Source organism: Maylandia zebra, linkage group LG23 (assembly GCF_041146795.1).
Source record: "Maylandia zebra isolate NMK-2024a linkage group LG23, Mzebra_GT3a, whole genome shotgun sequence".
Lineage (NCBI taxonomy): Eukaryota > Metazoa > Chordata > Actinopteri > Cichliformes > Cichlidae > Maylandia > Maylandia zebra.
The window spans coordinates 48492975-48520739 of record NC_135188.1 but is presented as its reverse complement, the minus strand read 5'-3'; the positions used below and the strand labels follow the sequence as shown (position 1 = coordinate 48520739).

Below are 27765 nucleotides of genomic sequence, written 5' to 3'. Positions count from 1 at the left end.
TGAATGGCACCTGTTTGAACTCATCATCTGTATAAAAGACACCTGTCCACAGCCTCAAACAGTCAGACTCCAAACTCCGCCATGGCCAAGACCAAAGAGCTTTCGAAGGACACCAGGAAAAGTATTGTAGACCTGCACCAGACTGGGAAGAGTGAATCTACAATAAGCAAGCAGCTTGGTGTGAAAAAATCAACTGTGGGAGCAATCATCAGAAAATGGAAGACATACAAGTCCACCGATAATCTCCCTCGATCTGGGGCTCCACGCAAGATCTCATCCCATGGGGTCAAAATGATCATGAGAACGGTGAGCAAAGATCCCAGAACCACACGGGGGGACCTGGTGAATGACCTGCAGAGAGCTGGGACCAAAGTAACAAAGGTCACCATCAGTAACACACTACAACGGCAGGGAATCAAATCCCGCAGTGCCAGACGTGTTCCGCTGCTGAAGCCAGCGCATGTCCAGGCCCGTCTGAAGTTTGCCAGAGAGCACATGGATGATACAGCAGAGGATTGGGAGAATGTCATGTGGTCAGATGAAACCAAAGTAGAACTTTTTGGTATAAACTCAACTCGTCGTGTTTGGAGGAAGAAGAATACTGAGTTGCATCCCAAGAACACCATACCTACTGTGAAGCATGTGGGTGGAAACATCATGCTATGGGGCTGTTTTTCTGCCAAGGGGACAGGACGACTGATCCGTGTTAAGGACAGAATGAATGGGGCCATGTATCGTGAGATTTTGAGCCAAAACCTCCTTCCATCAGTGAGAACTTTGAAGATGAAGCGAGGCTGGGTCTTCCAACATGACAATGATCCAAAACACACCGCCCGGGCAACAAAGGAGTGGCTCCGTAAGGAGCATTTGAAAGTCCTGGAGTGGCCTAGCCAGTCTCCAGACCTCAACCCCATAGAAAATCTGTGGCGGGAGTTGAAAGTCCGTGTTGCTCGGCGACAGCCCCAAAACATCACTGCTCTCGAGAAGATCTGCATGGAGGAATGGGCCAAAATACCAGCTACTGTGTGTGCAAACCTGGTAAAGACCTATAGTAAACGTTTGACCTCTGTTATTGCCAACAAAGGTTATGTTACAAAGTATTGAGTTGTATTTTTGTTATTGACCAAATACTTATTTTCCACCCTAATTTACGAATAAATTCTTTACAAATCCTACCATGTGGATTCATGGATTTTTTTTTCACATTCTGTCTCTCACAGTTGAAGTGTACCTCTGGTGCAAATTACTGACCTCTGTCATCATTTTAAGTGGGGGAACTTGCACAATCGGTGGCTGACTAAATACTTTTTTGCCCCACTGTATTTCTTTTGATGTTTCACGCAGTAGTCATCATATATTTGTGCTGTAACAGTTTGCAGCTGTGTGTCTGAATGCTCTTCACTAACAAGTGGTATGAAAACCTTTGAATCCAAGTGTGCGTTCCTGCACGTGTCAGCGGTTAATGCCTTTCCCTGACCACTGTAACTGCAGGGAGCTCAGTGACTACAGACGCTGGCTTCATAAGCTAAGGATGTCTCAGCTGTCAAACTTTCATAGGTTGAGTTTTATATTCAAAATCAATGTTTTAGAGAAACCATTTCGTTAAACTCGTTAAATGAACTGCTGATGTTTTCTGAACAGATGCCTGTTTTAAAGCATTTGAACCTTTTTTGTTTTTGTAGGCTGCTAGTTTATACTTTATTGTAGAGAGAGAAGATGTCATGGCCTTTTTGACTTAACAGAAAAGTATGGATGTGTAGAAGCAGTACTACAGTTTTATTGCAATCCTTCTGAAAGAGTAGGATTATGGGCATGACTGGGCATTAAAGTACCAGTTTAACAGGTTCTCTGTGAAACTGGTGTGCAAAAAAAGACACATTAATTAAGACAATTTTGAAAGCAGAGGACTTACTACTGTGCTGAATTTAAAGAGATTGCAAATGGGAAAGAAACGTCTTTGGACAGTCCACAGATTAAATCAAGAAACCATCACTAAGCAAACATGGGTGCCTGAAAATGTCAAAGCCACCCTTCCAGGGCAGGCTGGTGTATCCAGGTGTAGTTAAGCAAATCATGTATTATAATAGATAAGAGAAATGCAAAGGGCTGCGGCGTGGGCTCGGCCGTCACAGCACTTTACGCCATGAACTGACATAATATTTGTATTTTATTCCAAAAACTTACAATTTGATTATAGCAAGTAGAAAAAAACCATCTAAGCATGAGCACTGAAGTTTACTATGGACAGTGAAGGCATCACTATAACATCACACCTTCTCTATCAAAACACACTCATCTGTTTTATAAGTGAACCTGATCATGGGGCCAAGTCAAATTCAAACAAGAGACAAATAAATTACGTGATGAATGAACAGCTGGAAATCCACATCTTACGCTCCTCACTGTGGATCACAGCGCTGATCCTTTATGTGAATCCCTGCAAAGCCCTGATGGTTTCTGAGGAGTGAAAGCCAATAAAAGTATGGAGGTGAGACTCCAATCATAGTTGCTGTGTTGTTGCAGCATCATTATCTACACATCCAAAGCTCCTCTGGCCAAAAGGGAATTCACCAAAGAACCGTACCTGACTCTCTTTTCTCAGACCAAGCCTTCCTAAAATCACACTGCACTGTTTGGTATCACAGTGGTATCACAATAGCCAGGAAAATGTATGTTGTTTGGAAATTATTACAATGTACTTTAATGCAATTGTACTTGTTATGTTTTATTACTTTTTATTTTCAGTTTGGGATTTATAAAGGAATTCGAACACAACACACGACGTTGATGAAAAGGAAAAGCCTCTATTCAATGGCCCGTCCAGATCAGCGTTGGTTAGAAGTAACAATTCACCCCAGTTCCAAACAATCTGGTCTCCAATGGGAAATGTAAATGAAACCATAATGCAATGATTTACAAATCTCATAGTCCCATATTTCTTTTGCAATAGAAAAAAAACGAGTATTTAATATTTAGACATTTTAATGTTTTATGATAAATATTAGCTCATTTTGAATTTGATGGCAACAATATGTCTCAAAAACTTTGAGGGGGGAAGGAAATGTTGTAAAAGGGAGTGGTAAAAGAAAGAAACAGCTGGGTTATAATATCACAAATGTCAACTAACATAATCATCCTGCTGCAACCAGGTTTCTGTAAGGCAGAGCAAATCAATCTGTTGATCAATTATTAAGTCATGTACTAACAGAGACTTGGAGGAGAGAGACCTAATATTTAATAATCCACATTTCACTGTTTTACTCTTTGGTTCAGATGTGGATACTGTATTGTTCTTTCTTTGTAATTGTTTATGTTTAAGTTGTTTGTTGTTGGTTTTTAGTTTGTTTTTTGTCTGTTTGGGAGCTGACACAGTCTCTATGGAGATGGGTTTTTGGGGGGGTAGCAGGAGGAGAGAAGCTGCAGAGAGGCGTGTAAGACTGCAGCTCTGCTTCCTGGTCCCAACTCTGGATAGTCATATTTTGGGGGGTTTAATAAATTTGTCCATATTTCTAGAAATGAGAGCTGCTCCATCCAAAGTGGGATGGATGCCGTCTCTCCTAACAAGACCAGGTTTCCTCCAGAAGGTTTGCCAATTATCTATGAAGCCCACATCGTTTCTGGGACACCACTCAGACAGCCAGCAATTTAAGGAGAACATGCGGCTAAACATGTCACTCCTGGTCTGATTGGGGAGGGGACCAGAGAAAACTACAGAGTCCGACATTGTTTTAGCAAAGTTGCACACCGATTCAATATTGATTTTAGTGACCTGCGATTGGCGTAACCGGGTGTCATTACTGCCGACGTGAATTATGATCTTACTGAATTTACGTTTACCCTTAGCCAGCAGTTTTAAATTTCCTTCAATGTCGCCTGCTCTGGCCCCTGGAAGACAACTGACTATGGTTGCCGGTGTCTCTAGCTTCACATGTCTGAGAACAGAATCACCAATTACCAGAGTTTGACCCCCGGCGGGTGTGTCGCCGAGTGTAGTCTTCATTTAGCCCAGAATGGCTAAATGAAGCAATCCCATCCAACTAGCAGCCAATAGCCTGTCTCAGCACAACACGAAAGCTCGCGTCAGCCTGACTTCAAGAACCTCAAGGGCGAACCCATCCAAGCTTTTTAGTAGATACACCCAGGGTATCAATTTGAGCTTCCTATGTCACCTCGTTCTTCAGTTACCACATTCACAAACTTAGGTGTCCACGCCACCCGCCCGTTAGCCCAACGTTGTCACCACAGTACTCCATCAGCTTGACCAACCAGGGAAAAACCGTGCTGGGAAAAAGCATCTGACTGATTTTGTTTTTGCTTTCAGCACATTTTCCAAGCGTATCAATCAAAATTGTAATATTCTGTTTTGTTTTGAATTTTAAAGACAATCTGAGTAAATACAAAATGCTGTTTAATTGATCAAGAGGAAAATCTAACCTGCGTAGTGCAATGTGCAAAAGCATTCTCCCTGTTTATTTTATTTATTTATTTTTAACGTTCTGTGATGTTTACCTGTTGCTAAACAGACAGGAACTCATATAAGCAGCATTCTACTCAATCTAAGAACTCTACCCACGTTCATTCACCCAATCACACATTCATACAGTGCTTTTATCTAACATTCTTACATATACTCACACTCTGTTGATCATATCATGAATAAATAAATCAGAATATTGTTTTTACATGTCATATTTCACACTGGGAGATGAATTAAAGTAAAGGATGAAAGACGGCTGCAGTGAGAAACACACAGACTGAATTACAAGTGAGTTCTCGGAGCATCAGTTGTGTTACCTGTCACCCACTGACAGGTAACACAACTGTGGAACACATGGGATGTCGTACTGAGCAAGAATGTGCCATTTGGCTAATATAGTATGTGCTGCCTTCATTCCTCTGCAATCACACTTCATCCTGTCTGCCTAATATTTTAAATCAGGGGTGTGCAGCTCCAGTCCTGCAGCTTTTAGACGCATCCCTACTCCAACACAGCTGAATCCGATGGTTGGATTCCCTCCTCAGCAGCCATCACGTTTGGCCTGATAACAAACCATTCATTAGATTCAGGTGTGTCGGAACAAGGATGCATCTACACTGTACACGGTTTTTGCTTTTCTATGTTTTCAGAAATAATCTTTGTAGTAAAAATGAAAAGTGAACACAAAAGCTGATAAAGTGGCCTCAGAATGTCAGAAAGTCAGTAGTTTATTTAGTCGCTTATTCGTCACTGATTGTTCTTTTAAAGATTTTTACACCAGGGATGAGACAATACTGCTAAGGACTGACACTAAAAGACAAAACATGCATGTATGATGTACAGATGGCTGACAAAGGAACGACCAACATGTTGGAGCCCTACAGTGATGGCTCTGTTACGCTGCGTGGTTCTTTTCGCTGGTGTAGTTTGCAGCAACCTGTCTCCTTAAAGAAAGATATCGTCAAATCAACAGAAGTTTTATTTCTGAGCGATAACCTGTAAATAAACATTTCTACCTGGGAACCTGAACACTGATCCAAAGATCTAATGTTACCTCAGGGAAATCTGTCCATCTTCAGTTTAACTGAAGGGTGAAGAAAAGCATCATAATCAAGCTTGGATAAGTAGTGGGTCCAAGTCCATGACACTTCAGTTCAATGTAATTACATTTTTTTATAGACCACCAAATCTTTCGCTTCAAGGCATGTGCAGAGAAGACAGCCCTTATTTATTCTTTTAACAGGTTTTCTTGGAGCTGTGTTCAGGCTTCACTATTGCTCTACAGCAGGATGAAAACACGATCGGAGCATTTCTCCAGGAAAAGTGTTCAACTACAGGGTAACAAAGACCTTCTTTATCCTTGTGAGACGGTGCAGATCAGTTGTTGTTCTCTTCACCCTGATGACGTTTCGCTTCAATCTCACCGATACAAAAATCCACCTGACCAGCGCAACCAGAATCTACAACCCCAAAAACAGGAGGCTGGATGACACGCACACTGTTGAATCAACAGTAAAATCTACAATGCTTTGGGACTGCACGCTCTGACTGCAGAAACAATGAGCACTTAGCAATTTAAAAATGACCTTGCTACTGAAGCACATTTTCATGCCACCCTTCTACAGAGAACGATGTGCTGGTATAACGGGTGAACGCTAAGCTTTGCCAAAGTAGTAATGAACCAACTGTCCAGATAAAAAAGTTTATGTCTTAACTGAACCCGGTCTGATTATCTGGATGACAAAGCCTCCCCTGAACGATTAATAATTTTCTATCTGTGTGAGCTAAACTAGCTCACGTTCACGTTTCATCAGCTTGCGGCTGCCGAGCACACCTTTGGTAACATCTCCTGTTTCATCAGCCGTGTTACTTCACAGCTGTGAAAAATGTTTCTGTTTCCATCGAAAACAGAGCGCAGCTTTTTCTTTTACTTTGGTGACCTCAGACACGACACCACGTTACTCAGCTGTGAGCTACAGTGTTCACCGTGAGGGGGCGTGAGGCTTTCTCTGCCTCCGGTGTTGGGAATATCCCATTAAACTCCACTGTAGGACATGTTTTAAAAATCATTCTGAACAGGACTACAGCTTTTTTACTCCCATATTGAAACAGTGAGAACAGTTACCCACCACGTTACTGACTAAACATTATATGCCTATAACTCTATATGAGGAACTAGACCGTTGTCCTTTATCTAGCATGTATCTCAGAGGATTGGAAACACATACAACAGCTGATAAACCAAATGTCTATATTACCAAGTCCGTATCTGTCCACGTGTTTGATAGAGATCTTGCTTTTTGTCCGATTTTCCCATTTTACAGCGCCCTAAAAGGAACGTGCTTTTTCCATCAGAGCTGAGAGGAGGGCAGAAAGAGCTGATAATTGGATGTGTGCTATTACCATACCGCTGCTGCTTGTGTTTACCTCCTACTCTCTCCCTCTGTCTCATGTCTCTGCCGCTAACCCCTCCTCCTCTCCTCTGTCACGGAGTGGGAGCCAGGGAGTGACGCATCATCATTCGTTATTCCACTGAACACTCTGTCGATTCCCCTCTGAGCCGCAGTTTCATATCTCATCAAGAAAAATGCCAGCTCTAACAGTGGCTGGCTCCAGATTAAAAAAATCAGGTGCACCATGCCACAGGCAGGCCTATTTGCAGCAAAATGCTTTAAAGGGAGAAGAGTTAGCGATGCATCTATTGGAAGCCACAAATTTCCCTTTAAAATTAGACCGTAAATCCCATTATTGCTACCTTTCTGAAAGGTTTCTGTTTTGTCTACACTGTAGTTTTCATATTATCCACAACCTAATTATACATGTAGGGTGTGTTGTTAAAATGGCTGCGACGTTTTATTAAAGCTAAGAGTTATACCTTCATGGATGATGCACCTGCAGAACGTGAACATCTGATGTGTGACGTGGAAAACTAGTTTACAACCTCCGTTTACACACAAGTGCTAATAAATAAGTGTCTTACTTCAGCACGTGAATAGCCAATTAGACTGGCAAACTACACATTTCCTAAATAAATATTGTATAATTTATGGAATAAGCACATTTCATTAATTTACTGCATCATTTCTTCTTCTGCAGCAACTTCTGGAAACTGTTTACTCCTTGCAGTGGGAATGTGTGAGGCTCCTATTGGAATAAAGCAAAGACAAAAGCAATGCAACTAGATATCACTGTTCAGTGAAAACTGGGTCATGAGGAGAAATGCTGATTAAATAAAAGCAGGAAACGATATGATTTGCAGAGTGAAACAACACAAACACTGTTAACACTTATGCTGGGCACAGCTGCGGGTTTGAAATTCTGTCTGACAACATAAGATAAAAACTTTTGATGAAGGCAATAAAGCTGCCACATTAATCCAAAGTAATTCTGTTTTATTTTTAATATAAATCATGTCAGAAACGGTGACGTCAAGTAATAAACTGTAACACAAAAGTGATTGCATCAAAATACATTTCAAAACCAAATCAGGCAACAGCAGCCAATGTGCAGCCACGTCTGGATCGCACATGTAATCGGCTACATGTGTCCGAATGAGAGTCGTGTGCCTTTGAGATGATTCGGGGCTTTAATGCCCTCCATCCTGGAGGCGTCTACACGGTGACCATAGTGCTCTGGTACAATCACTCAAAGGAGCGTGGCACGCTCATTTTACATGTTGCCTATTCCATCCCCATCAGCTATTTTTAGAACTGGTTGAATAACAATGTCACTGACTCACTGCTAGAAGTTTGTTATTTACTCTCCACTTTCCTCCTACCTGCTGCCAACGTTGCTGCAAACGTAACACAAACTAAATGCTCACAGCAAAGCTCTTGTTGACGTTCATTATCAATACACTATTCATCTCTTCTACACAAATCAACAACGCGAACATGATAAAAACACTGCATGTAATTTTGACCCCATTTACTCTCAAACTGACACAGACTGACACTCATTGCTGGCTTATTGCAACTGACTGCAAACAGTTGCAGACCTGGTTCATTCTTCAAAGCAGGGAGCAACAACATCACAAGCTGATTGCACACCACAGTTGTAAAATCTTCATATATATAAACTACAGGACATGTATGCACACAGTTCAGGTTTTCATAGTAGAATATGTAGCGGAAGTGAGTGGTTACAAGTGGCTACAGGTTACAGTAGCCAACCAACAAATGCATAAAGTGCACCCACATTTCACTTCATAGAATGAAAATGTTTGTTTTGTTGTTGCTTTCGTTTCATTTGCACTTTTCATGTTTCCAAGCCAACGGTGTCATTTATTGGTCATTTCTATAAAGCCAGGAAAATCATTCAAATGGAGAATTATTTGCATTAGTGTTGAATGTGATGAGTAATGCGTGTGGGCATCTGTTAATAAGAAATATTTCACATAAAAGATTCTTTCCACATTAAAATGCAGTAACCTCTTCAGGCTTTATGTTCCAAGGATATGTTGCCAGTTCAACGTTTGTTCCTGGCTGTCCTGACCAAAAGTGAAGACAGTAAATGTGCTAGTTGAAGGCAGGGCTTAGAAAAGGGCAACATCCTTGGTCTGATTCACGACAGTCAAAGCAAAAATCTGAATAAAATCCATTCACAAGCAAAGGACAACTCCGTTTAGACTCAGCTTTAAAGTGTAGCAGCAGAATTACCACTGAGTATCCTCGCGTACAGCATGGGAGCGATTTTAGAAGAAACAAGTGAAGAACAGCATCGTGCAGATGCTGACAAAGGGTAGTAATTTCAACATGATAAATGAAAACTTGTGACAGAAATCTAGATGCTATTACACAGCCTCCCCAACCAGGAAATTCAACCCAGCAAAAAAGACAAGACTCCTGTTTCCACAGGGAAAAACTGAAGTAAACTAAAAGTTGGAAGAGCATTTCCTCAGTGCTGAAAGCTCCAGGGTTCAAAGGTGACATTCAGCTCGCATTACTTCCACCAGTGTTCCCTCCAGTCAGCAGTTACAGAGTCCAGTATTCTGGGTAAGTCTTTGTAATAGGGTTTTTGTTCCATATGGACTCCGTGTGTAAAGGCCTGGCATGTTCCTGCATCTCTGAAAGTGTTGGAGTGATTGTTTTGGCTGTGGTCACCTCTCTGATCAAGGTTCCACCTCTGGTGGCTCCTGGTACTCCAACACCTCTTCTATTTTACAGAGGTGACTGTGTCTCTGGGACCAGTCAAAGCAGTAGGAACAGTCTCTGTCTATTTGTCCAAAACCAGTGCTAATCAGAGAGGAGACACAGAACCATCTGATTGGTCGAGTTAGCTAATACAAACAGCAAAAGCCTTCATGTAACCTCGAGGTTATCTGCTACTCCAGCAGTGTCTGTAAGTCAATGCACGCTTCAGCTGAGCACATATTCTGTGATCATTATCATGCGCCTTTCTGAGAAGGATTAAAAGTGCTGCTTAGGTTTACTCTCCAAGATAAATTTTTATGAATATGTACGTAATATTGTACCTACATGAAATGAAGGGTTCATAGCTACAATGAACATCCCTGAACACATATTGAATCGGTGTAATAATCAGCAGCAGATTTAACGTGTGGTCTAGAGTGAGAGTGTTATCATAAAGTAGGTCAGCTCTCACTGTTATTTGGTTCTTTTAGGGAGATATTTGGCAGCTATTTTTGACTGACTCAACGCTGCAAATGGCTTCCAGAGTGCCTGAAAATATATCTTAAACAGCCCATGAACCCTGAAAGCTTCCCACTTTTGATCAAAGTGCTGCAGAAGATGTGTGTGCCTGTCAGTGCAGAGAGCGGCTGACATTAGGTCCTGTCTGCATTACTGCAAATGGAACACATTAGCTGCAAATAAAAAGCTCCTGGCTGACACACTGGCAGTTAAATACAACTAGATAAAAGACTCACATTGTGTGACTTACTGTTGACTGCAGTTCTACTGCAGTACTGAAGATGCATCTTTCATCTCTGGGATCATATTTTCTACATATGACTTTCATCCAGTGTGTGGAATCAGCTCAGCGTTAGTGGACTGTGCCGAGCACACACGTCCTGTGCCAACGTCTCCTCAGTAGCACCATTCATTTTTAGCATTTTTCAACTCAATTGAATTTAACTGTATTTACATGGCACCGAATCACAACAGCAGTGTCCTCACACAAAGGTGTTGCAGGAAGGAGGCTTGAAAATATCAGTTCTCCCTGTTTCAGCATTTGATGTGATCCTTTGTAAATTCTTTTTGCAAAGCAGCCCAACAGTGCTTTCTGTTGATAACCACTGTGGTTTCTGTTGATAACCACTGTTTATTCATTTATTTATTTAGTTTGTCTCTCAGTTTGAATTTGAGAACTTGCAGTACAGGAAATCCTCTGATGTGACGACGTTTCAGTGGACTGTTCTCGCTCGTTACCGTGTTCTACATCCTGAAATAACTCTTTATGAGACACAAAGATATTTGTGCCAGAAACATCTTTAAAGATCATTAAAGAGAAGAATAGCGAGTTAGTGAGTATCAGTGCCTGTCTGTGTGTTTTCAGTGTATTAGCAGCACTGCGGACACACACACACACACACACACACACACACACACACACTATATAAACGCACTGGATCAAACATTTCGAGGCAAAGCAGACAAGAATGTTTTTCTAACTGTAAAGATTTTGTTCCACCTGCTGATAATAAATATCGTTCACCTGCACACAAAAATCATCTCATTAATAGAAAATCATGTTGCTATTATCTATTACATGAAAATCTAAGACAACTAAAAATTATAATAAGAGGACAAAAAAAACTCTATTTTTTGAAACATTGTTTTAATATTAATTATTTTAAATAATATTTCACTATCTAATTATAAACGTAAAGAACTTTTGGTTCCTATTTTTGAAGAGTTTTGTGAAAAAACAAAAACAAATGTTACAAAATAGATTTTTGTTACTTTGATCTCGAATGCTGCGAATGACGAACAGACGGTGCACTCCTCACCTTCTCCGGAGGAGCTGGGGGATTGAACCGGCCGGCACACACCAGGAAGGAGTCCGGCTGAGGTTTGCCATTCTTCACATCTGGATCGTCACCCAGGACAATGTGATCAAAGACAGCGAAGAACTCTTTGTGTTGACTCGTCTTCAATTTGAACGTCACGCCGGCTGAGCTGGTTGCCACTGCAGTGGGGATTTTGTGCTTCTGCAGATGACGCACAAGTTTCTCCACACCTGGTGGTACATGCGTTGCAGAATTAGTCTTAATGTAGGAATAATATACTGGTTCACCAATTTACAGGATAACATTAAAACATTAATTAACAAAGTGTTTTGTTAATTAAGAAATATTCCCAACATGTATTCCCCTGCAGAGCATAACAGTCATTTTTTCTTTTTAAGTTTGAAATTTGGACTTCAGGTTGTGCAGGGGAAGAAATGTGTCTGTTTGATGGTTACTGAGTGGTGATTTAATGCGTTTCACATGGATAATTTTTACCTGTGACCTATAAAAAGTGCTGCCTTCAAGAGCACATGAATTTATTTATACTGTTTTCCAGTTACTGAGAGATGTTTCCTGCCCCCTGATGTCATATACAGGGATGCAACAGGGACAGACGCTGATGTGGAAATATTCAGAGACCTTGTTGGACGAAGCAGTGTGGTGCTGACTGTCACAGTGAGCTTCAAAGGCAGGTGTAACCAGGCCCTCTGCATCCCAACATTAACAGTTATTCTGATTGTTTTTCTATTCCTTCAGAATTTTCCGATTGCTCCTCGTCTCCTGAGGCTCTGGGATGTCGCACTCGAGCTTCAGCTCAAGTGCATCAACTATAATCATAGACGAGGTTCCTAACAAGACACAACGAACTGAGGGTGCACGTGACGCAACATCAGCTAAACAGCTTGTAAGAAAGATGGTTTTTCATGAAGTTCCCAACATTTCACTCAGAAAAGCTTTTAACACCATGTTTTTGTTGCTAGTTGAATCTGTGCTAGGAGGTGGCGGTGAAGGAGTACTACAGGAGTACAACTGGAGTACTACAGGAGTACTACAGGAGTACAACTGGAGTACTACAGGAGTACCAAACAACACATGGCACAAGAAGACAAATGGTTACCATCCTGGTGGCTCACCTGGTTGATAATCGTGTGTGTATGTTTCAGGGTTTTGTTTTCATATTTGTGCCGCTGCACAGCCTTTGCCTACATTTGCCTACATCTCAGACCCAGCTGAAACAACACTGGGAGTGAGAATGACAACAGGTGAAAGCAGAAATCCAGTACTTATGATCAAGCACCTGTAAGGGATACTTTTATACAGACTTTTATATATGTATTTTATATATGTATAAAATACATATATATGTATATATGTATTTCAGAAAGACTGAGGTTCATGTGCAGAAATCCAGACATCTGTGTGCTCTTAAAGGCGTGTAGATCAGAGCCTGACTTTTCTGATGCACGTTATTTTAAAACTCCGCTTTAGTTTTCAGTCAAAACACACACATTACAAATTCAGCTACACTATGATGACTGAGAAACAATCCCCTTGGCTCCAGACGTCTTTATTTTATTGTACAAAACTTGCCCCAAAATTTCATTTGGTTTTGAATAACATTCATCTGGTATCACTTTTCCACACGCGAGATCTGCACAGAGCCGAGGGCTAAGGTATATGGCACACTCTCACAGCTCACTGGAGATCATCTAGGAATGGACCTAATTCCTGGTTTTAATGAGTCGTGCAGTAAACATCATTTCTGTCGTTTGATTGAGAGCAGTGATTCTCAAACAGTAGGATGAGCCTAAGAGGATCATGCATTTCTCCAAGAAACAATTCAAGTCTTTATATTGTTTAAAAAGAAATATTAAAAGTATGTCCGTGTTTGTAATAACGACTGATCTGATATAATGCATGATCAAACTGCTTTTTGAATATCTCACACAACACAGAACAGGACTTAGTTTGGAGAGAGCTGGTAATGGTTTGTGTCATGTGGGGAACATCCCACTGTGTCTGGTGACATTATTCCTGCAGCAGACGAAAACTGGAATTTGTTGGTGTTGTTACTTCAAATAATGAACGTCGTTTTCTCCCCGTCTCCGACTGCAGGTATGTCAGTAGATTTATAGCATTTGATTGCTGAGCACCAAAACTATTGAAACACTTGTAACCACATAGAAACTTGATACCTAAGCATTCTTGAATGATCCATTACCCGTGTGCTGTTGGCCCTGATTCCACATTAGTCCTTATTTTCAAGAGAGACCTGGCACATGTGGACTGTGTGAGGTCTGAAGTCTTTTAAAAACAGAAACAGATCACGTGCTGAAAAGCATCAGACGGCCAAAGCTTATCACTGGGAAACCTTCACCATCAAACGAAATGAATGCCAGATCAAACGAGCTGTTCTCAGCTAGTCGAGTTAAAGTTGATAGTTTTGATTATAACGCTGCCTCGCTGCAGTCTTGACTCTTTTCTGCCAAATACTTTTGGGAAAAAATCTTTTTTCTTGTGACAAACTGCTCAGAGAAAAGGTTGATGACCATGGTCATGCACTCAGTACAAAGTGAGGAAAGTCGTATGATTCAAAATATTTGAGTTTAAATTTCACAAACCATTTGATATTCAAACAGTGTTCAGGTGAAACTTTGTATTTTATACCTTCGTTTACGGTGTTTTCATTCAGCTGTATTAATGACTGCAGGCAAAAATACACTTTTATTTGGAAATTTATTTGTTTATTGGAATTCTTATTCATTTTAACAGTTTTCAGTGTTGACACTTGGGGGAGTGAAACTAGCAAGAAAGTAGCTCTGAGCGCAGTTATTTGTCTTCTTTTAGTGTTATTTTAACACATTTTTGTGAGTTAAATAACAAACTGGCATTGTGTTAAATATTTAACTATTCTGAACATGTCCGTTTACATCTGGCTCTGTAAACCCTGAAAAAGTGTTGAAACCAACTCTGTGAGAGTTAATTCAACACTGAAACAAAAATGCATTAAAGCTCTTGTGTAACATGGGCAGTGTGATAGGCTCCGGTCTAAGAAAACACGGGAGAAGTCATCCACTGGTCAGAGTCTGTTTGGCTGTGATTCAAGCCTCTCGTGCCCAGTAATGGATATCATGTTTAATCCACACAAAGCAGAAAACATGTGATCAAAGTTCTTCTTGTGTCACTGTGGGGTCACATATACAGTTGGCAGACCTAAACTGGAGTCCACTCAAACTAAACTACTTACTGACATGTATAAAAAGCTCCAAGATTAGCAGAGTCCCTGCTGTTCATCCACTCATGAACATCTGTCATGTGTTGACCTGCAGCTGGACTAAGCTCTGCCCACTAAAGCGATGTTTCCCTGTTTAACAATGACCGTCAGCAGCACCAGCCTGTAAGAGCAGACAAGGAGCGTCTGTGAAAGGTTTCACTAAGCCTGTGTTTAGTAGCATTAGCAGCACAAATGAAATCCTGTCTGCAATAATGTAATTATGACACGGCTTTCTGGATGAAATCCAGGGAGTTGTTGGTGTATGTGATTATGAACTGCCAGTGTAATGTAACACAAATGGACACGTGATGGATGCGCGTCTGTGTCTGACTTCTAATGTTCATGCAGGTGTTTACAGGTGTCCAGCAGCTATCACACTGGATGAGAGGAGCCTTCGGTCACAACACTTCCACACACTGGTATGATTCACACACAGAACGAGCAGCACTCCTACCTGAAGATCCACAGCCTACACAATACCCAATGAAAGGCAGTTTAAATTACGTGTGTTTTTACTGTTTGCTATTGTCCCGTTTGGACGCTCAGTTTCCTCCTACAGGAGACAATAAAGTAGCCTTAGCTTAGCACAAACAGCTGCATCTTACTGCTGTTTGTCTGCTCAGAGAAAGCTGGAAAACACAGTAACTGATGTCAAATGTCAGGGTAAGTCAGATTTACCTGGCATGAGTTTAGCAGAGGGAAAGATCTTTTCTTGTATTTGTCTGCTTTCAGCAAGCAGCTCCTCAGCTGTCATGGGGAGCTGCAGCCTATCACGGATCATCTGGGCAGCATCCAGAGCCTTCTTCCCCATCACTGACGTCTTCACGTCCCATGTGTACTGCTTTCCAAACCGGTCACATATTTCCTGGAAGGACACGGTGTAAAGTCGCTCGGTGTCTACAATGAGGAAATAAACAGCTTTTACTTAAATGTCACTGAACATTGTGTTCACCACAAACCTACAGGTACACAAACAAACGAGCACATCTGACCTGATGACATTATCAGTGTTTAACATTCATTAAAACCCATTTAAAACAGGCCAAACGCCGGTATCATCTTAGGCAGAATCATTTGCCAGGTATAAGTAACTTAGTTACAGAGTCTGCGTTTAGTGGTAACACAAGTTTACTTACACTCGTGTAAAGACTGGTTTGTTTTATGGTAAACAAGTTGATAGCACAGACTGGTGGTTTAGATTTGTGCCGAATTCAACATCACATATATAAAAACTTTACACGACACATCAGTAATGTTTTTCCACGGGCTGCGGTGGACCGGGTCTTCACCAGACTCGAACACGACTCGAGTGAATGAATGGATTTCAGCACTTAAAACACAACATCACCAGAAGAAGATAAAAATGCGTTTCAGGACCTAATAACAATCCATCCATGTCAAAAATGACACGGTCCACAGGTTTGTAGCTGCCGTGGGACATGTTTCACTTGTGACTGTAGTTCCGCGTGGCCGGAGCAGGACAACCAAAACTCAGCCAGATGTTCGCGTCACGAAACAAATAGCGGCCAAACGCGCGTTTCCACCAACGTCCCCTCACAGACAGCTGCCACACGGTTCCTTATTGTAAACATCTGGTTATAAATAACAAGCCTTTCTGCATTGCTCTCTAAATAAAATGTTCGGTCTTCTCATGAATACTTTTTCGATGACCCAGAGCAATGGATTGTGGGAAATGAAGTCCACACGAACCTTTTACAGCACGGATGTAAAATTGATGCCAAAATTGGGACACTATGTTAAAAGTGAGGGACTTTTAACTAATATTGACTATATATGAGATTTACAGCTTTTCCCACTGATATAAACCTGCCACGACTCATTCAAAAGTAATAGATAACAGACAGAAATCTTTCTGTTTTTCACTTTTCATCAGTTTGTTATTTTCAGTTTGAGCTCAAACAGCATGGTAACAGACTCCTGTTGGGATTGCACTTCCTTTTATTCTTCTCCCAGACTGAAAGGCGAGTTTCACTCATCCAGCCCGCTTAGAATGAAAGTACGTGCTCAACCCGATATCCTGACACAGTGTGTAATAGACACGCTTGTCCACAGTGTCCGTTCACGCTTTGCCTCTTGAAAACATGAAATGTAGAAGTTGCAGTTTGTTGCAGTAATCTGACCCTGGAGTGTACTAATATGTTTTTGCTCAATACCGACTTCGTGGCTTTAAATATATTATTTCCTCCTGCTGGTAGCGCAACTTCTGCACGCCTGTCCATTTCACACTTCACGGTGGACCGGTGTCACATTTTGCTGTGATACTGGGTTGATGTGGTCCAGTGGCGGAGCGTGGGGGTGGCTTACTGGGCTTAAGCCCGGGTTGTTTTGTCAGAAGCCCGGGGTCTTTTGGAGTGTAATTTTTTCATAGTTAGATGCCTGGCTGACAACTGTATAAAACAAAAAGTACACACAATAGTCGAAGCACATAGTGCACACTGTGGGAATTTACGACTGTGCGTGAATCCCCCCTGATATTGGTATGATCCGAGCTCAGGCACTAAGCGACTGAGCGAGGGGGCGGGGCAGCTGCCGCCTGTGAGTGCGCTGTTGGAGAGACCGAGCCAGCCATACTAAGGAGAGCTTAAGTTTGACCAGGTACCAAAGAAAATCATTCATACCGTACAAATAATGTAAATATGACGGTGCATCACGAAAGATTGATATCAAACTGATCACTTGACCAATATTACGTTATTGCTCTTCAAGTGAATCAACAAATGGCAAAATGAAAAGCCGAACAACAACAATGCTGTTTCTTTAGAGAGTCTCAGCTTACGTGTGTATTCACAGCTGAAACCAGATATTTACACTTTATGGAAAACACAAGAACATTTTTTTACTGTACAACGTCATTTAGAGTAAACTTGTTTTGTTTTGGATAAATATTGAAATATCTTTTGAATTAGTTAAATGTCAGAATAAAGAGAGACAGAGCTTCTGTTTATCATCACTTTCATCAAATGTAGGAGTACATGTACACTAAGTTTATTGTTAATTAATAAGAAACTCCAGACGATTCCATTCTGAGCTGAAGAAGCTTCTGATTGGTTCGTAGAGTCCATGTGAGTAAACTGGTGGCACAGCTGTGGATGCATATAAGGCAAAACACAGAGCCTGTTTCTGTGACATGGGAACATCAAGAGATGTCAACCAAAACACCAGGAACAGAACTGTGGAGCTCCATAAGTGTGGCTCAGTTTGAATACAATTTGGTGCCATTTACAATTAAGAAATACAGATAGTTTCTCTCTTTACTCTTAAAGTTAACAAATATGTTTTTTTATATTTATCAATCTAAAAAAAATAAACTTTTAGTCTGATTTGATGTTACAATTAAAAAAGTGTTTTTATCTGAAGAGTAAATATGTGGTTTCAACTGTATATTTGATGATTGTCAGCACAAAGAGAGAGAGAGGAGCAGAGAGGGAGAGAGAGAGGAGCAGAGAGGGAGAGAGAATGAGGACAGAACAGATGAACAAGAGCAGGTGAGACTCACATGTTAGTCAAATGGTTGTTTACCAAAAGTATCACCGTATCACAGGTCCTCATGTATCTCATGTTTCTTTTTAGGTTTGTTACTTTTCAAATTCTACATTTATTAAGTTTTGCAGCTTGTTTGCACAACAAGGATAAATAATTATATAAACTTTTCTCAATCTAAATATTGGACTTTGGTAGAATTAAAAAATAAGTGTAGTGCAGGTCTATGATGATTTTTAGTGCTACTATCATCTAGTTCTGATTCTGGTTCTGTCTTGGTTAAGTCCTCAGTAGTCCTGATTTTGAACTGTTGTAGTCCTGTTTTAATTCTGGATCAGTTCTGGGTCTGGTTGAATTGGGGTTTAGTCCTCATGTCTTGATACAGCCCTGACTGTGTTCTGCCTCGCTGCTTAATTAAAAAACTAGTTTAAGGTGTCCTGCATATGTGATATTTATTTTTCCCTAACTCAAAACAGAGCCAATTAATTTTTCAGTCATTTCTAAACACCCCCCCCCCCCCCCCCCCCCCCCAAAAAAAAATAAAAAATAAAATAAAAAATCCCACATGCATACTACCCTTTAGGGCTAAGCCCCGGGTGTTTCAAATGTCTGGCTCCGCCTCTGATGTGGTCCACCAGGTAAAAAGAGTTTGACTTCACTGTGTTCCTGTTCCCTCAGAAGTCACGTGTCTGAACTCAGAACTGACATCACTTCTGAGTGAAGCGTGCTCCAATCATAAGGACTGAAAGGAAAACGGGATTTATTTTGCTTCCTTGCGAGGTAGAGTCATTCATGCATCACTAGCAATACCGAGCAATTCAGCACAGTACTTGTTTTTTGTGCTTAAAACCTCGGCTGCAGACCAATCATAGAAAGAGCCTGATCCATGCATAGTTTATTTAGTGTGTCAGGAAGACACCACAGAGGCACAACAGATTAAACGTTGTACAGTTACTGTTTACTTCCTGCCTTCTTGGATTGCTAACTTGGAGTTTTTGAGGCTGCCCCAATTTTCCGAGTTGGAAATCAGACAATCCCGTTTAAAATGCCGACTTTCAGCTTAATCTGGAACGCTTTCCTCACTGATCTGACTGAATGCAACAGATTTCCCCACTGATTGTGAGGCTCATGCTCAGTTTTTTTTGTGTAATGTATAAAAAATAACAACTATGACTAAGAAAACAACAGAAATAATAAGATTTTATTACTGCCTGTGTTGGAGGCTCCTTCTGGATCAGAGGTTTGACATGGCTGTATCCCATTTCAATTCAATTCAATTCAATTTTATTTATATAGCGCCAAATCACAACATAAGTCGCCTCAAGGCGCTTCATAGATACAGAGAAAAACCCAACAATCATATGACCCCCTATGAGCAGCACTTTGGCAACAGTGGGAAGGAAAAACTCCCTTTTAACAGGAAGAAACCTCCAGCAGAACCAGGCTCAGGGAGGGGCGGGGCCATCTGCTGTGATTGGTTGGGGTGAGAGAAGGAAGACAGGATAAAGACATGCTGTGGAAGAGAGACAGAGATTAATAACAGATATGATTCAATGCAGAGAGGTCTGTTAATACATAGTGAGTGAGAAAGGTGACTGGAAAGGAAAAACTCAATGCATCATGGGAATCCCCGGCAGCCTACGTCTATTGCAGCATAACTAAGGGAGGATTCAGGGTCACCTGGTCCAGCCCTAACTATATGCTTTAGCAAAAAGGAAAGTTTGAAGCCTAATCTTGAAAGTAGAGATAGTGTCTGTCTCCTGAATCCAAACTGGAAGCTGGTTCCACAGAAGAGGGGCCTGAAAACTGAAGGCTCTGCCTCCCATTCTACTTTTAAATACTCTAGGAACAACAAGTAAGCCTGCAGAGCGAGAGCCAAGTGCTCTAATAGGGTGATATGGTACTACAAGGTCATTAAGATAAGATGGGGCCTGATTATTTAAGACCTTGTATGTGAGGAGCAGGATTTTGAATTCTGGATTTAACAGGAAGCCAAAACAGGAGAAATCTGCTCTCTCTTTCTAGTCCCTGTCAGGGTGTCTCACCTGCTCTTGTTCAGGCTCTGCAGCCTTAAAGGCCGCATTTTAAGGCCGATTACATCACAGCGAAGCGACGAAGGCTGTCCCAATTCAAAGGCTGCTCGAAATGCGGCCCTCAAATGCGTCCTTCATTTCCCTGAATTTTAAGGCTGTGGCGGTGTAGACTTCGTGGCCCAACATATCCCAGAATGCATAGCCTGGCGGTGGGTGTGGATAAATTTGCCGGAAAAAAAAACGGCGGATGAGGGGCCCCCGAAGAGTAAACTTTAAGTAAGTACTGAATATTATGTCACTTATTTATGTGCAAATGTTTAATAACGAAGAACATTAAACATTACTGTTGGCCACATGTCGGCAAAGTTATGTGACATTAGTGACGTTTGTACTAACTTGGTTTTAAAGCCTTTACTTTAAAATATACGCCGTTCAATAGCTGAGCTTAATCTTACAGAGAATGATCAAAGCTCATGTAGAAACAAACAAATGAACAGAAGATTTTCTCCTTCATTTCTGTCACACAAAGCTGTATGACATGTTTCCAGCTGTTAGTATCATGGTTGCTAGGCAACCTGGGCAGCGCAACGGAGGCTAGACCGTCCCATTTCACAAGCCTCGCACTTCCGGCCTTAGCGGTCTTTGAGTACGCGGCCCTTGTGGGCCATTAAGGCTGCAGACCCTGAATTGGGATACAGCCAGACTCTCCTACCTGAGTTACCTCACTGAGCCACCTCGTCCCCAGACTCAGCTACATCTACAAAGGGCGTGTCAGTGGGACTCAGGAAATGCTCAGTACTGCTCAGTATTCCTTCCAGCCTCCACCTACATCCCCAGTCGAGATCATATGGAGTCATATGCACAATGTAAGTACAAGCTGTCATTGTCCATATCAGTATGTAAACAATGTGGGAAGAAAACTGCTTCCCCTTTCCAAGTTCCTTGCCTGGTTTTCCAGAACCTTTAAGGTCCTTGCTTTATGGTAACAAAGAACTCCTCTTAAGCTCCAGGTTTCTGCTTCAGCTCCTGTCACATCTGCGCTCCGCTTTACGCGACAGTACATCTCGGCTAGTTCTTCAATCATTCACCTGTGGCCCAAAGTTGCCATTGGGCCAAGTGTGCTTTGGAGCCCCTGATGTTCAAGCACAGTGTTTGTTATGAACTCTGTCTAGTACAGAAATCCAGCTGAACAGCACTCAGGTGCAGACTGAGAAGGCCATTACCTGTTTCCCCAGGTTTCACTGTCACTGCTAGCATAACTGTTTAAGTTCCCCCACATGGAGTGGGACCTCCCACCAAGTCCTTAAGCCACTGTAGGCAGCAAGGCTTCTTTAGACATGACACCTCAGAAGATATTCAATTCAATTCAACGTTAGAGGTTCACAACAGTAGTTGAACATCAATAGCTGAAAATACTCCCCCAATGGTCACGTGACCAACAGCTTCTTTCACAGAGTCGTGCTCTCTGTCATAGGTAAAGGTGTAAAAGTCACTAAAGGTCCATTGCAGGGATTAACTTAAATACCCTGACTTACACCTGATATGATGCTCTTTAACATGATGAATAACAACTGTTTCTATTAAGTAAGAATTCAGCCTTACATGTCAGCGTTTCACAAAGAAGGACTGCTGCAAATTACTGACAAAAGGCTGTTCGCTGCAGTGTTACCAGCACTGCCACATCGTTCGCAATAATTGGAAGCTCTGCATTAACAGAGTTTGTCTTGTTAGTGTGAAAGAGACGGCAGGGAAATGAGATAACTCTGTAACCTGGGTGATCTAATGAGCCTGTGGATTTCCGGTCTAATTGGGGGATGGTGAGAGTGAAATGAGAATCGGGGTCTTGTTGCGTGTGCTTTGTGCCAAACTGCACAGTTAGGGGAATCGGTCAAAACGACCCAGAGCTAGGAATGTCGTGTAGGAGCGCGACCCGTGTGTTCATCTGGAGGAGCGCTAAAGAAAAGTACAATTTCATGATAAAACTTTTTTTTTTTAAATGTAAATATAACGACACCAGCAAAACAAAGAAGTTGAGTATTTTTATTTTCTTGCAGCGAGAGCGTGAGCAGAGGAAACAGCACAGAAAAACAGGATAAGCCTGATGATGCTTCCAATCCCACAAATCAATCCAACAACACGAAGATGACAGTCTGAGAGAAGTAGCGGAAGATTGCTATGAAGCTAGCCTGGAGCGACACTTTGCTGTCTGACTGAAACACCGTGTCTGTAGATATAAATAGTGGAGTGGTAAAATCACAGCCAGAAACACAGTTACTTAGTTTTCTCATCTCTCTCTGGAGTGAGACTGCTGCAGAGACTCTGCTACAATTAGACTGAGAGATGCTTGTATCCACTGTTTTATGATTAAAGAGAAAACCGTCGTTCTGGCTTTAATTATAACTTCCACATAAACACTCAGGACTGCCCAGCTGTTATATGATGGGTGATACACTGTTTACTTAATTCAATTAAAATGGGTCGCGATTGACCTCTACGACCATAAAGCATCATTTCCGTTGTTCTCACACTATCATATACACTAAATATCCTGTGCATGTGCATGATGCAATAACAGGGCAGCCCCGTCCTCTAAAAACTGTTTCATATTCAACTACATATACAAATACAAGTACATTATCATGCTGTAATTCTCTCATTATAGTTTGGAAGTATCTTCCATCCAAGGAAATACCTCTTAGATTTTTTTTAACAGAATTCCACATTTGAAGAGACATAAAGTGATTCAATACTCTACTTTAAACTTTTGTGTTTTTCTCTCTTTATGTTGTTTTTTTTTTAAATTTGAGTTTAAATTTCAAAGGTTGTACCTTTTGAGACGTGTTGGTTGCACTTCCACTTGGTGGTTAGTTAGTGTTTCCATGCAAACTATGGGTGACAGCAGCAATCACAAGGAGGTTCTCTTTTCATCCAGTGGCAGCCAACAACTGCCCAGAGATGCCAAACCAGTCTTTTGTTTTGTGTGTGTCACGGTTCTGGGTCAGTTTCGACCCAGTATTTTGAGTTTTGATTGATTACTTTATTTTTGAATGTTTGTTGTGGTTTTGGGCGCTATGAGTATTATTATTAGAATTCTATGTTTCTGTTTATTCATGTTTAAGGATTTGTTCTCGGTTGTATCTCACGTTTAGTTTAGTTCAGGTTCCATGTGTCATTCTGTCTGTCTCAGTGTCAGGTCTGCGTCTTGGTGTAGTGTTCTCGTTTCCTGTTTTATTGTGAAGGTCTGCGTCTCATGTGAGTGTGTTCAGTTTTGCCTCTGTCTCGTCTTGTTGATTAATCCCAGCTGTGTGTAATTCCCCTGTGTTTCTCTGTGTGTATTTAAGTCGTGTCCTCTGTCATTGTAGTTGCTGGTCCGTCTGTGTTTCCACCATGTTTCATCTGTGTGTTTCCCTGCAGTCAACCATCATCTGTTTCCGCCCGCTCTCATTCATGTCCAGGTTCGTGTTCTGTAGTTAGTTTGTTCCCAGTTTAGTTTAGTCTTTGCTCCGTTCGCCGTTTGGCCATTTCCTTTTTGTGTTTAATAAACCACCCTCACACCTGTACAAGTGCCTGCGTTTGGATCCTCCTTTATTTTCCACACGGCTCATCTCACTCGCCGTGACAGTGTGACTGAGGCCTAAGAGCATTTAGGTTCTGTGACAAAAGAAACTGTAATCAATTCCAGTTACTGAGGAAAGATACTTACTGTCATAAAATTACAAAGTCCAGAAAAGAACAAAAACAAATCTAACGTACAGTAAAGCCATTCCACAGTTCAAATAGTTCCCACCGTCTTTTCTAGATGCCCCAAAACACCACAGTGGACCCCAGCACTGGCAGTGTGACCCTGGATTCACTGTGTGCGACCATGTAGAAATGGGACATTTAACCAGTGATGGGAATAACGGCGTTTCAAGTAACGGGGTAATAGGCGTTACTTTTTTCAGTAACGAGTAATCTAACTAATTACTATTCCTATCGTTACAACGCCGTTACAGTTACTAACAAGGAAATGGTCCGCAACTATTTTTCAACAAACAGACGGTTGAAGCTGTGTTCAGTTTACCGAATCTTATATCAGCTGCAGGAAGTAGCTGTAAGTAATCTGGACGCTGCAGCTTTAAGCAGCTGTGCTCCCGTGGACGGTGATCACGATCACTGTCTAGCACAACACCTGGAGCTCAGGGGCAAAACAATCGCACGAGTGCTGCTGTTTGACTGAGGAAGAATAAAGTAGTCGTGGTAAGACAATCACATGACCACTTAAAGACAAAGCAAAAAGGTGACATATACCAGTTTATAAACTGTGTTGATGGGCCAGTAAAACCAGAGTCATGATAAACAATATATACGGCTGTTTTTCCTCAATAGCTTCGTCACGCTTACTGTCTAAGGACAGCAGCGAGACCTCTCTGCTTATGACCAAACAACAAACAAAAACCAGCCCTTTAATGTTGGCAGCCATTCCCCAACTCACTGTGAATGGGACTCATGGACATTCATCAGCGGCTGTTGATCAATGGTCATGACAGTTTGCATAATTATGATGAAGGTGACCTCCCAGCCCATTGTTGCTTCAGTGGTTTCAGTCATTATACAAATGTCCTGTTTATAAGATTGAAACCTGCAGACGGCTGAGACTGAAGACGTCACCTGATGATGACGAAACGTTGAACAGAATCTACTTTTGGAGATTTACTTACCTGGATGATTGAGAATGGATCAAGACGTTTGGAGTGTGTAGTTAATGTGCTGTCTTGTGTAGTTAGTGTGTACTGTTGTGGATAGTGTTGTGTTGTGTGTCAGAACAATGAGGCGACTGCTGTCTCCAGGTAGAAACAGGAGCGACACACCTGCTGCTGTCAGACCTGCAGGTATCAGGCTGTGATGTTTCCTTTATAGTGGACAGAAATATTTGCAGTGGCACAAATAATTTGTGGCATCTTATTGAAGAACAGCTGATGGTTCTGTAAACAGTTTGAAGTGGTTATTAAAAAAGGGTAAAAGGTAAATGGCTGCAAATAACTTTGTTGTTTATAAAACTTGTGCATATGATTTTAAAAGTGACAATTTATATTTTCATTTAAAGTTATGAAATATGATTCAATAAACATGTTTGTGGTTGTTACAGTAAAAAATATAACTTTTTCTACTCTGATTTTATGTTTTTTGTCTGATTTTAGATCAGTTGTGTTAATACAGTTTGTCAAAATGAAAACATGACTGTAAATTCAGACACGTGAGGCTGTGCTGAAAAGAATGAGACCAAACAAGACAAAGGAAATCGCGTTTAAAGGTGAGATGTGGAGGAAACATCAGAAGTAGTCAAAAATGGACAATTATAACCTGGACCCCAGAGGGCTCAACGTTTTTTTAAAGTAACATAATAGTTACTTTTCAAGTAATTAATTACTTTTAGAATCTTGTAACTCAGTTACTAACTCAGTTACTTTTTTGAGGAAGTAACTAGTAATTATAATTAATTACTTTTTCAAAGTAACTTGCCCAACACTACATTTAAATGAAGCGATTATACTTGTATCTCCCAGGTTTGGTGCCTGTACACTGGGCTTTCCCCAGTGGATGAAAGGGTCGCATCCTGGTCATTTGTGGATATAGAAGCAGAATCACAGTTTCCTGTTTCCAGCCTTCTTGGAGTCCCTGATGGACGTCTTTGAATGTGCTGCTGTGGTCCCCGTTGTTCTCAGCAGGACAATCGAGGCTTCATGTTGCGGCGAGTGTTAAGGACTTTAATGGGACACAGACCAGGTAAGGTGCAATGTTCACGAGTGCAAAATGAGTGCCACGCTAGACATACAGCACACGTCCATGCAATAGTAAAACTTGTCCCACATGTTTGTGAGCATGTCTGTGGTCACGGATGTTTTTACGCGATTTTGCAGTTCATCCACAGTAGTTGGAGAGTCACAGAAAGTCCTTTACGAACCCATGATAAGGAAACATTACAAACAGTATCTGGTGACCTTGTTGAAATGCCTCAGGTCTCCTGCTGCCAATCCAACGTTGTGGCAGCTCATTGTTAAGGAGTTAAGGAAAATGTTGACACTGAAAGCTAAGAGATTCATTTACAGTACAGGTAGAACTGTGCAAAACACTGAGTTTATTTCATGATTATTTTTAGTTTGATCTTAACAGCTTCTTTGTCACATTAAAAAAAAAGAATCAATTTGTTTCTGTGACATCTAATTAGCACAATGAAATGTTCCTTCTACAAAATCAGCAGTTAAAATGGATAAGATTCTTTTGAAAGCATTAAGCATTAAGATGATGACCCACATGCAGACACAGAAAACTGACTGAATGAAGCCTTCATTTCACCCCATAGAAAGTTCACAGTAGGAAGTTCAACAGGACAATAAACAGAACCCTAAGCTGACTGGAAAACCACAGAATAACACTAAGACAAAGATTTAAGGGAAAGACGGGATATTTATTCACATGGAGATAATAATAATAATGGATTGCATTTATATAGCGCTTTTCAGGCCCCTCAAAGCACTTTACAATGCCACTATTCATTCACTCTCACATCCACACACTGGTGGAGGCAGCTACAGGTGTAGCCACAGCTGCCCTGGGGCAGACTGACAGAGGCGAGGCTGCCATATCGCGCCATCGGCCCCTCTGGCCAACACCAGTGAAGCGTGTTGGCCAAGGACACAACGGCCAAGACTGTCCGAGCCGGGGCTCGAACCGGTAACCTTCCAATTACAAGACGAACACCCAACTCTTGAGCCAGGATCGCCCTTGTGTAGTAGAAGTGAAGTGGGACCAGAAGGACAATGATACACATCTGTAGACAATCAAGACAACGAGAGAAGAGGAGCTAAGTAAAACTAAACACAAGACACAGGAGACAAATAATGACCAAACTCAAACAGGAAGCACTGAGAATGAAACGCAGACACGTGACTCAAACTGACATGGAGTGAAAGGACCAGGACAGGTCGTGCTTTTATCCTTAAGCCTTTTTAGTGCAATATGATTGCTGTTAACGATGGTAGTTGTTTTGAATGCACTAAATCAATACCCTGAATGGACGTTATTTATATCCACAAGGCGTGAACAGGAGTGACCATCAGGGCCTTATGCAGCTCGTCCAACGCGCCCAGGATACCTGACACTGAGGATCAACGGTCACTCAAAGCTGGCTGGAGCCTATCCCAGCCACCATAGGACATGAGGCAGGGTCTGCCCTGGACAGGCCGCTAGTCTGTCAAAGATGTACCCCACCAGGCAGACAACCTTTTGCGTTCACTTTCACTCCTATGAACAATTTAGATTCACCAGTTAACCTAGTTAACCAGTTAATCCCACTAATTGCAGGTGTTTGGACTGTAGAGACAACCCATGCAGACAGATGTTTATGTCATTATGAGAAAAAAAAGTCTGCACAGGCAAACCATAACAACACGACTGCAAAAACACAAACTCCAGAATATTCCACCTAACCAGGCTCAGTTTCAGTGGGTTGTGCTTCCATATACTCACT

At 41.5% G+C, this 27765-nt stretch overlaps 1 protein-coding gene across 1 annotated transcript in view; it reads right to left on the bottom strand.

The window, feature by feature from the left end:
- Positions 1-16357, bottom strand: part of pudp (pseudouridine 5'-phosphatase) — a 39045-nt gene extending 22688 nt beyond the window's left edge. Inside the window, exons 1-3 of the mRNA XM_024798749.2 lie at positions 16099-16357; positions 15400-15618; positions 11448-11677 (exon numbers count right to left, since the gene is read on the bottom strand). Of these exons, the coding sequence (XP_024654517.2) occupies positions 11448-11677; positions 15400-15618; positions 16099-16162 (513 nt within the window). The 5' untranslated portion in view covers positions 16163-16357. The remainder of the gene's footprint in view (positions 1-11447; positions 11678-15399; positions 15619-16098) is intronic.
- Positions 16358-27765: the final 11408 nt, after the last annotated feature.